Below are 16,065 nucleotides of genomic sequence, written 5' to 3' on the forward strand. Positions count from 1 at the left end.
TTTACTTTTAATGATGGCGTTATTTAACCTATTGCAGTTACTGGGGTGGTGGTGGTGGTGGTGGTGAGAAGGTTGAAAGAGACATTTTATACTTGGAAGCATTTTTACTGCTGAACCAATCTGAGAGATATCATTAAAATGCCAAAGATGCCTGATGAATTGGCTTTATTTGTGTCCCTTTGGCAACTTTGAGTTAATTGGATGGAGGAATGGGATGTAAGACTAACTTTTAGAGTATAAATTGGTTGCAGATGTTTAAAATTGCCCTTTCTTACACAAGGAAAGCTTTCTTTCAGGTTTTTTTTTTTATATGGGGGGAGAAACAAAATAAGTGCAAAATTAAACTGCACGGGAATAGGTCAAATGAACTCTGCTTTTTTGTTGTACGCTGAATGTATTTTCTGGTAAAGGAAAAGAAGGACCACTGAAGCTAATTCAGATTTGAATAGATGCTGATACAAACTTAATTCCTGTTAGACTTCATGTAAAGCTTGATAAATACAAATTTAATGTTCTGGATTGTCTAATACCTAGTTGTAGAGTAGTGTAGCTTGCAGAATGTCAAATTCAGCTAACTGCTCAAGTGGAAATGTTTTATACCAGATGGTGTTTTTTCCTCTGTTAGCATTACCAGAATGATAATAGGTGCTAATGTTGCCTTAATACTTCTAATACTGTCACAAGAAACTGCTTTTACAAGTACGTTATTCAAGCCAATTACCCTGTCTTCTTTTTGTTCCTGTTAAAGACACAAACTTGTTGAAGATCTGGGTAGTAATGGTTTTAAGCATCCGAATTTATTTTGCTAGCCAGAAAAAAGAAAAAGGGTTTACTTGCAAACCATGCTTCTGCCTCGTAGTGTAATTTCTGCACAACAGTAAGGCAAGCTCTGTCTGTGAGGCTTAAAAGGTCATGGTTGGGTACAAAAGTTCACAAGTAAGTAACTTGGGACACAGGAAGAACTGAGTCTGATTTGACTGACTGTGGCATGGATTTTTCCCTTCCATAATTGCATTGGACATCATACTGTGCTAACAAAAGAACATTTTGCAGTTCTCAGTTCTACTCTTAAGACACAAATATGCACATAGGCAAACGAAGTGGGACGTACCGCCCTTTCAAAGAAATCATGCAGTTCTTGCTTCTGTGTAGTCAGACAGAGGCTTTATTCTTTCCCTCTTCAGAAGCAGCATTTCAGTGCTCAGAGATTTGACTTGTTCTGGTGACTAGAGCAGAGTTGCAGTACATAAACCATTTGTTGGGCTTGTAACAACATTCAAGGCCAGCTTGGATTCAGTGAAATTTTGAAATCGTATTTTAAACATCTTGATTGTGTGGTTTTACAATTATGTTGACAGACGAAGATTAAATAAAGAGATTAGTAAATATTAAAGACTACCCAGAGGTGAATGCAACTTCAGCAGTGTAAAATACTGCTTAGGAACTGGAGACAGGGGTTTTTTATTGCTGGCCTTTTTTTTTTTTTTTTTTTTTTCTTCTTCTTCCCCACATTACTCTTCAGACACTCCTTGCAGTACTCGTGGAATTTATAAATCACTGTAGAGGATATTACATTTTGGGGCCTGGCTTTTCTCTGATCTTCAAGAAATTATTTGAATGCTAATTGCTGTTCTGGTTTGTGGCAAAGCCATGAAATGTTTATACCTTAACTCTGGTGTTAAAGAGCCTGTCCACTTAATTAGCTAGCGATAGCCAGATATTTGAGTATGTGGCCCTACCTCCAAATGCCCCGGTAAACTCTGGGGCAGTTATCGTGGGTAGCTATTGTGGAATTGTTTTGAGTAGTTATAGGGTTTTTTGTTGGTGTTTTTTTAAAAGCTGTCCAGTTTTATCTCTGAAGTAAACTTCACTATAATATTTTTTAATTGCCTTCTTGTTTGACTATTAAGGAAAGTTGTACTCTTAGCCTTTTAAGGATATTGCTGCGTACTTGTGGTGCTCTAAAGGCTGTGGCTTGTATGTGGTAAACCAGGGTTTGTTTATGATCTGCTGGCAAGAGTAGCAAACTGGAAGTCAAACCCTGTATTATGTTTGGGCTTTGGCTGTGGGATGTTAATCTCTGCTTTCTTTTTCTTGAAAGATACAGGTGGTCTGACTGGAGTGGCAAGAGGGGTTAATAAAATGCTCTGGGATCCCTGAGATGCACTCTGATTCTTTGGAAAACTTCTTTGGTTAGTTCATTAGACTAGTCTGTTTCTGAAATAAAATCTTCCCTCTGATAGTGTAACTGCAAATCCGGTGGTCTTGCCTGTGTTTGTTTTTAAAATAACATTCCTTTTGAGGAATTTTATCTAGCCAACATGCGAAATTGGAAGTGAGCCACAATGACTTCCTGTAATTGTTGTGGGTTACAAAGCTGTATTTAAATGAAGTGTTAAGCTACTTAAAGCATTAACCGATGACAGACTTTAAATCCTAAAAGTAAGAGGGCAATGGCAACTATTAGTGGGAAATAACTTCTTGGAAGCTTAAAAATTGAAAGTTGTTAAATTCTTGTATTAACAAGACTTCTGTCACCTGGCTAAAAGCAGGGTGCTTAATGTTCTTAAGTATGAAAATGAGTTTTCTCATTCAGCTGTACATATACTGCCAAGTGCTCGTATCTGTCGTAACTACACTTTGGCACTATATACTGCTGCTGTTTGCCCTGCTTAAAAGGTTCAGCAGTGGGCAGGACATGAAATTCTGGCAGGGGTTCTTAATTTTGTAAGAAATTGAAAGCAACATTTCTACAGGATAAACTTGTAAACTGTGCTTAGTTTACAAAGTCTGAGTGCTACCCCTGAAAACACTGCTTTCTCATGCCACCCTGAAGGACCATGTTTGCGTGTATTACTAATCTAGTTTCCCTGTCCAGTACAGTCAGGAGGCTTTCTTGAACTGTAGTTCCAGTACCCACTAAATCCAGTTCCTGGATGCCTGGTGCTGGTGCTGGCTCAGAAACGTGGTCACATCCTACAAAGCACAAACCCAGTTCAAGGGTTATGGTCTGGTTTGGATTTGTTCAAACAGTAACAAAGGGGCAACTTTATCTTGGCAAACTTTCTGTTGGATCAGGTATGGTTTGTTGTTCCTCATCCAGCATAACACTAGCAAAAGGTGATGGTCATCCTGTAGCATGTGCTCTGGTCAACTTGACAGAAATGGAGTTGTACAGTCGTGCCTCATGTGGATCGTGTGTCTTGTCGGATGTTAGTACACAGGGATGGTCTGAGGAACTAGGAATTGCAGACTGTCCTCTAAATCGGGGAGAGGTTCTTAGAGGAGTTAGACTGCGTCCTTCCGAGCAGTCATCCTGGACTGTAGTCAATAGCTTCATCCGAGGGAAGTTTTAAGTGCTGCTGCTGAAGAAGTGCCAAGCAGTACTGTAATTTTATTTCTGCTTGCACCGAGAGAGTTGCACTTGCATGGGACTAACTAATACCATGGTGACTTACTAGGGAAAAATTGGCTGCAGCTTTTGAGATGATGCTTTGGATCTTACAGCTTGTAGTGAATCCACATCTCATTATTGACTTCAACTTTGCATCTGAATCTGCTGACAAGGCAGATGTGAGAGCTTTACATTAAAGAGTAAGTTAGGCATTCTGGGGTGAATGTGTAGGTAGGTGTATATGTGCAGCTGACGTATAGGCTTCTAAATAAATGCCTGCAGTGTTGTTCCTTGTCACTACAGCATCATGGCACAACTAGAGGAGAGAGAAGCCAATTGCTTATAAAATCGACTGGCTTAGCTTGGTAAGGATTACTGTGAAAGGAGCTGGAGTGAATAGCGAGAGGTATTGCCAAAACTGACTTAAGGTTTAGAAATGTCTGAGTATTTTAGCTTGATTCTGTTTGTCTTGTGTCTAGTCATACTAATGTCGAGGATTCTCCTCCCTTTGTCCAAGTGTGCTGCTCTTATTTGGAAATAGTTTTTTCACCTGAGGAAGCTTTAAGCATCATTTTTAAACATGATGTTTAAGCATCTGTCAACTTGTCTAGAACCAGATTCTGTGTGCACATAATAGAACAGTATGTATAAACTATTTATCTCAGAGTTGCTTATTTCCAGAGAAGCTCTGTGTAAAAGGGGAGGATTATCACTGATCGCAGATTACGCTATATATAAACTCGGTACTGCAGATCTTGGGAAAGAGTGAGAGAGAGTGTGTGTGTGTGTGGTATATATATCCCCCCTCGCTAGTCAACATTATATTGACTTGAGAAAAACCATAGCCAGAGGGAGGAGGAAGCAGATGTTTTTAAGTATTTGATTGTTACCAAGTATATATTCAAAATGCTAATCAAGCTGTAAAGTCTTTAAGAATAAAACTGGTGATATCTTTTTAAAACTGCAAGGATGTGAAAACCTCAGGCAGTGCTTTTGTGATTGTAGCAATGAAAGCTAGGGTCATGAATGTCCCATGCTTACTTTTGTATTGGTTTGTATTTCACCCTAGAAAACCAGCAGACCTTCAAAATTTGGCTCCAGGCACTCACCCGCCTTTCATAACTTACAATGGTGAAGTGAAAACAGATGTGAATAAGATTGAAGAGTTCCTGGAAGATGTTTTGGCTCCACCCAAGTAAGTGTTAAAATGATAATTTGTCACCTGAGATTAGATGGAGTGTTCTCAGAGGGGTTTTCTGCACTAATTAAGATGTTCTTCAGCATCAATAAACTGAAGATTAGACACTGAAAATAGCTTGGAGTTCTTGCCTGTCATACCTTTCCTCCCTCCAGCTCCCTCATCTGTATATTAAAAAATATTTTATTTTAAAGATTATTTAAAAATTGTCCTTTGTAGAGTCCTGTCATCCTTCCTGCAGTTTTCAAACTAAATGACTTTTCCTTTTGATGACTGGGGCAGGCCATTCTGATGATGTGTCTAAATAATGTAAATGAAGATGAGCCTGCTATATAAAACTTAGTGCTGACTCCAGAATAAACTGGAACCTGTTTTAAGGGGATGTGCGGTCTCCTTTTGGGGACTTGTATTTCCAGTCATTCTTCTAGAAGTAAGGTGGTGTTTAAGTCTTCAAGAGTTTGTTGTTTTCTTGTTCTCACCAGGAATATCAGTGAAATTTGTATTTAATGTTAATTTTTTTTATTCCTTCCAGCTTTCTATGAGCAGATGGACAGTTGATAATTGTACAGAACCAGTGATTACTAAATGCAACTTGGAAATAATTTTCTAAAAATTAATTCCTTCATACTAGGCATAGTGATGAGTCCTGGAGATTGATTGTTTAGTATTTGGAAATTATCATGGAAAATACTAAACACTTCTAAAAATAATTAGGTTACACAACCCAAGCATGAGAAATGTGTTCAAGCTTTCTCTAAACTGTTGGCTTTCTTCTCCCTCAGCTGGCAGGCAATGGCAAAATGCAGACCCTGCCTTCAGCAGACTGAACTGTTTTGTCTTTTTAGTGTGGCAAGACTTTACTTTTTTTGTTAAAAGATTTGGAGTCCATGATATTCTGGGACAGATATTAACTGAAATGAAAAAAAAACAAAAACAACCAAACAAAAAAATCCAAAACTCCAGTGGAGAATGGACAAGAGTATTTAATTTGTTACCTGTTTGATCCCTAACGATATTCTTGTTTACAGAACTGTCATCTGCCCCCTTGGCAGCACTGCTGTGCTAGAGTAAGGGCGCTTGCTCTTGTGACCCTGGGCTGTTTCGGACACTCTGTGCTTGAAACAAATGCCTGATTCAGAAAGCAGAAATATGCTTTGGTATTCCTCTGAAAAGTGATTAAAAAGTGTTGGGTTTAAAAATCTTAACTTAAATGGAAGTGTGTGATATTACACTTAAGAAGCAAGTCCTCCACATTAATCTGCAAATGGATAAATTGGTAAATGTACATGATGTAGAATCTTTTTTTTTTTTTTAAAAAGGGCCGTTTTGTGCTAGTTAATATATGATGAGCATCATTCTGCTAAATGTGCTGTAGATCTACTCCTTTCTGCTTTTTAGGTACCTAAAACTTTCACCAAAGCATCCAGAATCAAACACTGCTGGAATGGATATATTTGCCAAATTTTCTGCATTTATCAAAAATTCTAGACCAGAAGCTAATGAAGGTAGGTTACCTGGGGGCCGATAGCTGTGCACACGTTGTTTCATTGTCTCGTGTTTTTCAGAGCAGCTTTGCTGTGAAGTGTCTCACTGACAAATTTTGCTGTATGTTGATGGGCACTTGAGGGAGTCTCATGAATTAAACCTGTGGTTTAAAGTTAACGGTCAGAAACAAAGATTTCAACACTTCCAAAGAGAACTTCAGGTAGACAGTGTTCAATCAGAATTTTAGTAGGGTTTGTGTGGTTTGTAAATATCCCTAGCATTGAAACTTCTCTATGCAACAGCCACTCAAAACTCTTGAACTAAGTAGAAATGATTTTAACATTCAGAACTAAATTCCATGCAGAGTTTGTGCCATGCCCCAGTGGCTGAGTTTCCATGCATTTGCTGGGACGCCATTTTGCACACTTGATTATTTGACCTCTCTAGGATTGAGGGCTCCCATTCAGAGTTCTGAGTTAAGCTTAGTTTCTGTTGCTTTCTTTAAAGGATTAAGACCTTTCTGTGTGGAGAGAACATAGTAGGTGGAAGGTGAGAGATCAATAAGAGAGAAAGAATGCGCAATTAGACCTTTAAATTGTTTAGTACAAATCTTTTGTCCTCAATGTACTTGGAGGGAAAACTTAAGTCAGGGAATCAGAATGCCTTTCTGCTGTGTTTCAAATGGAGAGATCGAAAATGTTTGTGAACAGCGGAGAAATACTTCTCGATTTTGCGGGGTGTGCTGCCCTCTGCTGCTGTATTCCATAAACCTCCTCAGTAGTCTGTGTGTTTAGTCATGGCTGTTAGCGAAGCATGTGACATTAAACAGATTGTGTTTAAATGAATATAAGCCCTAGCAAAGCTTAATTCTAATTAGTTTAAGCCAGTTAGGAATGGTCTTAAGAAACTGACATAAGCCACTTTTTAAACCAAAAATAAACACTTGTGGACAGTCTCAGAGTATTTTAAATTAGTGCAAACTCAGGTATAAACCAGCTATTAAATAACCTGCATCTGTGTGATATTTAAAGGGATTCCAGTTCCGTTTCAGGTTACTAGTGACCATGAAGGCAGCTCCAGCAGTAGTGTTGCCACAAAAATTGTGCAAGGGTTAAAAATCCTTCAGCATATGCTCTGTTCTGGGTAGTACAGTGATGTGGATTTTGTTTTTCAGATCTGGTATTAATATCAATATTCTAAATTATAATTTGCTTTGAAATTTGTGTGCTGTGGTTTGGCTTTCTTTTTTGTTGTTAAAACTGTTCTTTCCTCTGTAGCCTTAGAACGTGGCCTCTTGAAAACCCTCCAGAAACTGGATGAGTATCTGAACTCTCCTCTTCCTGATGAGATAGATGAAAATAGCATGGAGGATATTACAATTTCTACCCGCAAGTTTTTGGATGGCAATGAGATGACATTAGCAGACTGTAACCTGCTACCCAAGCTACACATTGTCAAGGTAAACGACTTGTATGTTGTTATGTGATAATGGAGGACAAAACGCTTATGGTTTATGACATTCTGGAGTCCAACTCATTTCAACCATGTGTAAGCTCCCATATAAGTTTAACTACAGTATTAATGGTACATGAAATTGCATAAGATTTATGTAATTCACAAGGACTTCAGGGACAGAGCAGTTGAATTCAGTGAAGGTGTGAACCAGTAGAAGGTGTGAACCAGCTGGGCAGCAGATGATAAAATGGCACAAGCACTGACCGATGTGGTCACAGGAAGTTGCAACGCTTAAAAGAATGAGAGGTAGAAGGAAGGTGAACATCATGTGACCAGTTAAAGTTTGAAGTGGATGTCTTCTCACATCTGTAGAGAAAACTGCTTCATTAGCAACAAAGTAAATGAGACAATGTGAAATACAAGGATTGTATTAAAAAAAAAAAAAGTCGGAAGTCTAGAAAGAGGTAGCCTAGGATAACTACAGGAGTGAAGATGTGCCTATATAATTGTGGTTTGATTTCTTTTCACTGTCTCCAATGATCTTTGTCAGTTTTGTACTGCAGATGGAGCCACAGATTAAGTTTCTGCCTGGGTGCAGGAGTATTTACTTTGGTGAGGACGGTAATACAAACTAAGCAAGACGGTATGCTGCCAGGTCCAGGCATATCCCAGAGGGGCAGGTTCTGCTGACTTCAGAAGTGGCTCTGAGTGCACATCTTGGAAGGATAGCTCAACGAGAGAGTGACAAGGGATGGAAAAGTGGTTTAAGTTGAAGGATGTAAATTCATAATGTAATTCTTTTCTTCTAGGTGGTGGCCAAAAAATACCGCAACTTTGAGATTCCCAAGGAAATGACAGGGATTTGGAGATACCTGACGAATGCTTACAGCAGAGATGAATTCACCAATACCTGTCCTGGAGACAAAGAAATTGAAATAGCTTACAGTGATGTAGCCAAGAGACTCACTAAGTAAACAGCACTTGCAAAAGAGATGACTTCTTGCATATTCCATAACAATGCTTCTAACAGACTGCTCTTTTCATATAAGATAGCAATTTTTTTTGCATGGATTTGCAGTTATTCAAAGTTATGGTGGATAGACCAGGTACAGTAATTACCTAAAGTTTGCAGACTTAATTATAGGCTTGTTTTTCCTTACCTCGTTTCACAGCAAATTTGAATATCCTTAATGCAGTTATGTTAATATTGCACTGGGGTAACTCTAGATTCTTCAGTATGAAGGGTTATCTTGCCCCTAACTTTTCTTTGCAAACATGTGGTCCCTGTCTATGAATTGGTTTAGGATACTGTCTTGCTATATGGTACAAGGAATATTTATGTATTTTGGAATGTATTGCTTTTCCAGAAGGTCTATACACAATTGTCACATCTGTGACACATTGAACTGTACCTGCTCGTCTATCCTATTTACATATAGAAGGGAACTTATTATCCAAAAGAGCCATTTGCAGAATATTTGGCAACGTTTTTTAAAAAAAAAAATTCTCTTGGATTTGAAATCACAGTAATGGTTGAGAATGGACTCAAATGTGAAACTTGGATTTGAATGACTTCAGACATCAGGGAAGTTTGAATCTAGGCTTGAGTGCTATAGCAGGAAGCTTGCAGTTTGGAGTTAGTATTTAGTTGTGTCTTCAAGAGCTTGATGAGATTAAAAAAAAACCCTTTTTTTTTTTTTAAATTGGCAACCTACATTTGTCCTGAATTCTGAGTTGCAGCAAACGAATAATTGTCAGGATGCCCTTTACCATCATGAAACCAGAAGAACTGGATGCTTGCCATCTGTTCACCTTAAAAATTGCAAGTGGCTTTCTTTTTGGTAGTTAAGAGCCTTTATTTTCTATAGGTCTTTCTGGTGATACTTACTTACAAAATCTGTGCTGTCATAAACAAAGTACATGTAAACATTAGTGTCCTAGTTGATAAATAGCTACTGTATATGGTGAATAGCAGTGCAATGATTAGTGATGCAAGACTGAACACTGACAGCTGTTAAAGTGGGAGTCTTTCTGGGAACTTTTTTAAGCTATTTCTTTCCTGAAGAAAGCTAAAGTGACCTTTAAAGATAACATTTGCCTTAAATTATAGTATGCATTTTTTCCTGAAAGGAAATCTATTAATTACTCTTGTAAGGAAATGGTGTGTGAAATCCAGTCCTTTACATTGAATTTATCCTAATTGCTTGTCTGTGCACCTGGACTGCAATTTTGCATAATCGTAATCATTGCACTACTATACATAATCTTTTTACAGCAACACTGAGGAATAGCACTACAATTTTTTAAAAGCAATTTTCAAATATTTCTAAACCCAGGGAATAGTTTTCTTGTTTAAAATTAATGATTTTGATGCATGAAATAGACTGCTAGGTTATTTTTAAAAGACCATCATAAACAACTCCAAAGAATGCTAGACTTATATGCCTATTTTTTTGTAAAGATACTTTTATATTTAACTGATTTTAGAAGCTGGAAAGTGCTATTCCTGGTAGGTTGTTCTTGGAATATTTAACATTCTGCAATAACATGGAAATGCTCACATAAACACTTTTATACACTAATTTTTTTGGTAAGCACTGGCTTTATGAAAACCAGCCTGACTTTTTTCTAAGCATCCTGCTTTTGCTACTTTATATACCCATGAAGTTAGTTTGACATAGAAGAGGTAGAGTAAAAGATCCATATTTGTATACATGGCTTGTGGTGCCTTGTCTTGCCTTCCTAGAGCTAGAATTCCAATATAAAGGCAGTTAGCAATCCTGTTACATGTCTTTTGAAGACAACCATAGATACACTTAGACCCTATTATGATTCATTACAGGTGTTTAGGCACAGAAAGAAAATTCTGCAGAGCGACCTGGTTAGGAAAAACTTAACTGTAGCCTTTTAATAATTACTGTATTCTAATGTCACGTTCTCATCCTGAATAAAGTTTCTTGGCCATAATAATCCTCTGTAGGGATTCAGTCTTTGCCACAACGTGACATCTAGAAAAAGGAATTACTTCCTTTTTTGTTAGATGATGTTTTTAATGACACATAGGGTAAAAAAATCCCCAACCCTCATTGGTTTGGTGCTTTTTGTCATCGTATAATTAACCTTTAAAAACAAAAATATAGGAAGCAATGTGATTGTGGGCATAGCTTTGTTAAATTTTTAACTCCACTTTAAAATCTAGATCAGGATGGCCCTTGGAAGTTGTCTGAGGTTGTAGTAATTGGGCCTCGCGCCTTTTAAACGCAAATTAGCCATTGGGTGCACGCTTCAGTACACCAGGCAATTACGTGCATGTGAGCATGAAAACACTTTCATGCCGTTTTCTAGTGTGCGTGCTGCCTGCATATCAATGCACACAAATACTTAACTTGTTAAAATACCAAGCTTATTGTCTTTTATAGATAATATATTCTCTCTACTTTTTAGGCAATCTTCAAACAATTGTAATACATTATATTCAGCATTAAGTATTTTAATGATTGTGTCTGAAAGCTTGTAAACAAAGTTAAAGCTTTTGCTGTAACTAATGTATTTCTTATCTCAGTACAATGAAGTATTGAGCGTCGGAGCCTTTCCCTTATAGGTGTAATTCAGATGAGGACCAGGTTAGCAATTCCTAAGGCGGTTACTGTATGACAGATGTTAACTGTCCTGTGTGAGAGGAGTTGGTATCTTTTAGGCTTCCTATTGCACGGTTTTGTTGTGTTGTGGCAGAAGCTGGCCAGCCTCTTGCGGGCTTCAGCAGAGGCCAGGAATCTAATGGCGAGCGAGCAGCGTTCACCTCTGTAGGTGATCCCTTCAGAACAGCAGAGTTATAGCTAGGCTAGCCTGTGTAAAAGGCTTAGCGTCTGGTGTGGGTAGAGCACTTTCATCTGGCCCCAATCACCAGCGCTACATTAATTAAAAAAGCCCTTTCATAACTATGTAAATTCTTGACTTCTGTCAACTTGTTTACAATCTGATCTTTAAATGCATTTTTAATTTCATCAAACAGCAATTAATCTGCCCCCTGTTTAAATTTAAAATGATGCTTCTAGCCCCTTCTACAATTTAAAAACAGCAGTTACCCTTTCAAGTAGGCATTCCAGTTTGCAAGTTGGTTGCATGTATTAGCATGCTGAATAACTTACTTTATTCTCAAGCTGAAATATGCTTAAATTCCCATTAAAACAGGTGACTTGTGTATTTCCTGAACATAAAGGGAAAATCCATCATCTTCACCTTGTTTTTGTGTGGGAGAACAGATTATACTATATGCATGATTTTTTTTTTTTTCCCCTTAACAAAGCTTTCTTTCTTGAGGAGATTCCTTATGTGTAAGAGCTGCCTGTTGAACAAGAGGCATGTGAATTCTGAAACAATTTCATGCACTCCAAAGCTTTCCTGTCCATCTACTGTTCACTGCTGGTCTGTGTAAATGTCCCACATGGACAGTCACAGCCATGTAGCTTGTACGTTTGCATTTTCCCATAAAATTGGTGTTTTTTCCGCAATGGGCATGTCTAAACTGATTGAGAGTAGCGTGCAGTTCCATGATAAGAAGAGAGATGTAATCAAGTTTTTATGCTAAAGTAGCGAATTAGCATTTCGTATCAAAGGAACACAGACATGAATAAATTGAAGATGCTTGAGCCAAACCCACTGATGCCTATCTCAATGTAGAACAAAAAGTGGCTAAGTACAGTCAACTTTTTTTTACTCTTTGCCACTCAGAGTACTATCTGAACACATCCAATTAATATTTTCAGAAGAAGGCTTTATCCCAAGTGAAAAATATTTAATCTGCCTCAGAACCTGTGCCACCAACTATTACATTTTGTTTCTGGAGGGGGTATGGGGGATGGAAGAATAGTGGAGCAGAATAAGATATTGAGACTCCCAAGACAGGACATCAAGAATTGGAGCATTGTTTGCAGAAATACTTGAAGAGTCAATACAATTTATTGTAGTTTGCTTATGTCTTTCACTCTCTGGAACATCTTTTACAGATATACCAGTATACTGCTGGCAGCTATTGTTAAAAATAAAATTATATTTTCACTACCAAGCAGATCTTTCTCTTATTTATGAAGACTACAGCTCTTGCATGTGTAACCTACGACTTGAATGTGGTGTGCTAAACTACAGAACGAAACTTTGTAGTAATTATATGATCAGTTTTTGGCCTTCTAGGTTTTTTTGGTGGTGGTGTGATTTAAGGCAGAATATGTGTTGATTCTAACATTATAACTAGCCGTTGTGCCCCTTTACAAAGTTAAGAACTTAACTTTCTTAAAGTTAAGAACAAGTTGAGAAATCCTGAATTCTACAGAAATTATGAAAAGTGTTGTGGGGTTTTTTTTTTCAGATTTTAAGTGGAACCTCATAAGAACGTAAATTTTGGTAGGTTGTTTTTCTGTGGAATACTAGGTTTTCAGAGTTGAACTGTGCAAATTGATTAAAAAGACATAAAAAAAAAAATCTCATGTTTGGTTCAACTTGTTTCCACCCAGATAATCCACTAAATAGCCATTTCAAGAGTTGAGACTGAATTGATCCCGTCTACAGAATTTGTGGATTTCAGACTGAGTGCTTTTATTCTGAGTTTCAGCTGTGTTTCCTTACTGTCTTTTGCTTTCAAATACGTCTCAACTAGCCATGGTAAACACCATACACCCTTGCTTTTAATTTGAGTATGTTAACTAGGTACTAGGTCTTCAGAGCAAAGACTACCAGCCACTAGTGGAAGTTTTCATCAAAACTTCCTAAGCGTTATCATGTCAATCTCTTGTCTGTCTTATGAGTGTTTGAGGTGCATCTGGGGTCTGATTTTTGTTTTTGAAAGGAAATTTGTGGAATCCAGAAGACATTCCTGGAGTTTGTAATCTGGGATGCCATCATCTGAGTTTGAGCATGTGCAGGAAAGTAACAGACGTGCTTGTAGTAGTAGCAAATCCAGCAGTTAAACCCTTGGCAGGATTACATACCTGTATCACTACGTTATTTTACTGACTGCGAGGTTTGTGATCAGAGGTGGATTTTGCAGTAAGACTTGCAGTTGCCTTGTTTGAATTTGGTCACATACTTCCATGAAATGCAACAGGGTGGACCAGAAGGTGATGTAACACCCTCTCCACGTGAAAGGGAATAGCGTTGAGCTGTGAAGACGGTGCTCGTCCTGCATGGCAAAGGCAACAGTCTTAGGATATGCGATAAGTATTTTGCATAATTATGATTTGCTGCCAGAGCTGCTTTTGACTAGCTAATAACCTTTATATTTTTTGCTAGATTTTGTTTTTAAGATACCTCAGGTGACTCCCCAGTCTGGTGTGGAAGGTTCCTCCTGGATGTCCTAGCAAGAAACAGATGGATTTTGGCTTCAGTGAGAGCTATGGAGCCCACTCCCAAACAGTGACTGTTTTAGCTGCTGACTGTGAGCAATGGAAAGAATTTAAGAGCTTGAGGGGAGCTAGGTGAGGCTGAATGTTCCATACTTGTTTCTGACCACTGCGTTCTCCCTGTTCTCAGGGACAGCTCTGATCCAAATAATTTTGAACTTGGCTTGAATCCAGGTTTCATAGCTCTGGCTTACCTCGCCAAAAATGTTGCCATGGTCCCAAGGAAAACTAGTCTAGAGATTTGTAATGAACTCCAGTGGTTTAGGATCTGGACTTCCTAAGCTGTGATAAGTAGTAATTGTGAAAGCAGTCGGTATCTGTTCACCTCATCGTAAGGCCTGAGAGCAGCGCAGTCTGAGAATTGCAGTGACTACTGTGAAGTGTGTCACCCTTCTCCCGTGTCGTGTCCACCCCCTCCAACATCAACATGCTTTAGCTAGACCCCAGTTATATTGAAGTGATTGTTTTCTTTCCGTTTGTACTCTGCCCTATTCTAAGTGAGCCTAACAATGTCCTGGAAACTGCTGTCAGTCTCTGGTACCAAGCCAGGGGGAGATCTAGTGCTCTTGAGCACCGAGAGATGTGTTTTTAATGGCACTAGCCTTGAAGTATTGACACCTTGTTTGGAAATACTATTTTAGATACTCATCAACTTATTTTTGTCATGTTTCACTAAGAAGTTCCTAGAAATAAACTAGCATTTTGTTAGCAGTGTTCCATTTTTTACATAGGGCTATTGCACACATTTCAGAAGATTGATCTGATTTGTCTTGGTTCATTCCTTTGGCAATTAGCACGCTTTATGAGAGCTCCATTTTTTTATTGCAAAGAAGCTAAAACATACTATTTGCCAAAAGCTTTGGTAGTATTAATTGTGCTGTGGAAATTCCAGAAACAGTTTTCTAATTACTTCCTCAACTCAGTTTTCTTATAAACAGCAGCAAAATGCAGTAGCTAAAAGGCTGAGGAGACCCTGCAAGTAATCTCTGTTGAGTACTTGCTGGTGTAGGAACAAAGCAATTTGTCAGAGGGTAGTTGGGATTTTTATGGAAGGAAAAAGAAACCTGGACAAACCTTTGTATTCAGTGGGATGGAAAAGGAACTCATTTGACGTGGTTGCCTGAGGGCTTTTGGACACTCATTACAATGCAAGCTAAGTATGAGCTGAATGTCTAAACATTTTTGCTGTCTCTGAAAGTCTCCAGGAGAAAGAGGGTGGATGTAGTGACTCATTAATCAAGAATATGTTTAACTGTAGTGGTTCTTCCTCTCAGTGGATCACAGGTGGTCCAGGAGGCCAAGGAGAGCCTTTGATGGGCTTTTATGAAGCAGGGGATAGTGCTAACAGCGTGAACAGTCCTTGAGAAGTTGACTGACCATTTCATCACAAACGCTTAGGAACTGCTGCTCGAGGGCTTTACTCTCTTCATTGAATTCATTCTGCAAAAGCAAGATTCACCTTGAACTGGTGAATAGTTCACACCCGAATGCTTGGTTTTGTGGTGGTCTCCTGAAGTCAGTAGGCATAGTGGTGAGACTTAAAGCAGTTTAATCTCTAATGAAAAAAAAAATGCAGCAACACTGGCAATAACAGAGCTCTTTAGTCTGGGTTAGTATTTTTCCAAGACTGCCAAAAGTGTGTGGTGGCTGAGCAACTTGGGGTCGTGATCGCAATGTTCAAAAGTAACCAGAGATTGGGGCAGATAAATTAGTCAAGTGTCACGAGATAATTTCTGAAAAGTATTAACTTAAGGCAATGTAAAGAGCCTAGCTTTTAACTGTGTGTGAGAAATGAGAAGTCTGGAGGTAAGCAACCCTTCTCCCTGCAGATCCTACTGTACTTGGTCTTGCTAAATTTCTGATGAGCTCTCAGAGCTGATGTTGGATGGTTTCCAGAGCTGGAAAAAGAGAACTCATGATTCTTTGACTCAGGAGAAGAACTGCTGTGTTCTTACCACTGGACAGAGAGATGAAAACAGTTGCTAAACAAAGATCAAACATGTGAACTTTATAAATAAACAAACAAAATTGATGCTAAGGGACGTCTCAACTCCTTTGCCTACGGCAAAGGGCTTGGCAGGACCTAGGAGAATGACTTTGTCAGTTTGCACATGGAATCCTTATTTTAAAGAGTCTGA

At 38.4% G+C, this 16,065-nt stretch overlaps 1 protein-coding gene across 2 annotated transcripts in view; it reads left to right on the plus strand.

Moving 5' to 3' along the window:
• The window catches only part of CLIC4 (chloride intracellular channel 4), a 34,167-nt gene extending 21,570 nt beyond the window's left edge, over positions 1–12,597 (plus strand). For both annotated transcript variants that reach the window (XM_075522591.1, XM_075522592.1), the window contains 4 exons: positions 4,464–4,589; positions 5,991–6,097; positions 7,355–7,536; positions 8,342–12,597. In XM_075522591.1, the coding sequence (XP_075378706.1) occupies positions 4,464–4,589; positions 5,991–6,097; positions 7,355–7,536; positions 8,342–8,506 (580 nt within the window). In that variant the 3' untranslated portion in view covers positions 8,507–12,597. The remainder of the gene's footprint in view (positions 1–4,463; positions 4,590–5,990; positions 6,098–7,354; positions 7,537–8,341) is intronic.
• Positions 12,598–16,065: the final 3,468 nt, after the last annotated feature.

The sequence above is a fragment of the Mycteria americana genome, chromosome 21 (assembly GCF_035582795.1).
Source record: "Mycteria americana isolate JAX WOST 10 ecotype Jacksonville Zoo and Gardens chromosome 21, USCA_MyAme_1.0, whole genome shotgun sequence".
NCBI classification, from domain to species: Eukaryota; Metazoa; Chordata; class Aves; order Ciconiiformes; family Ciconiidae; genus Mycteria; species Mycteria americana.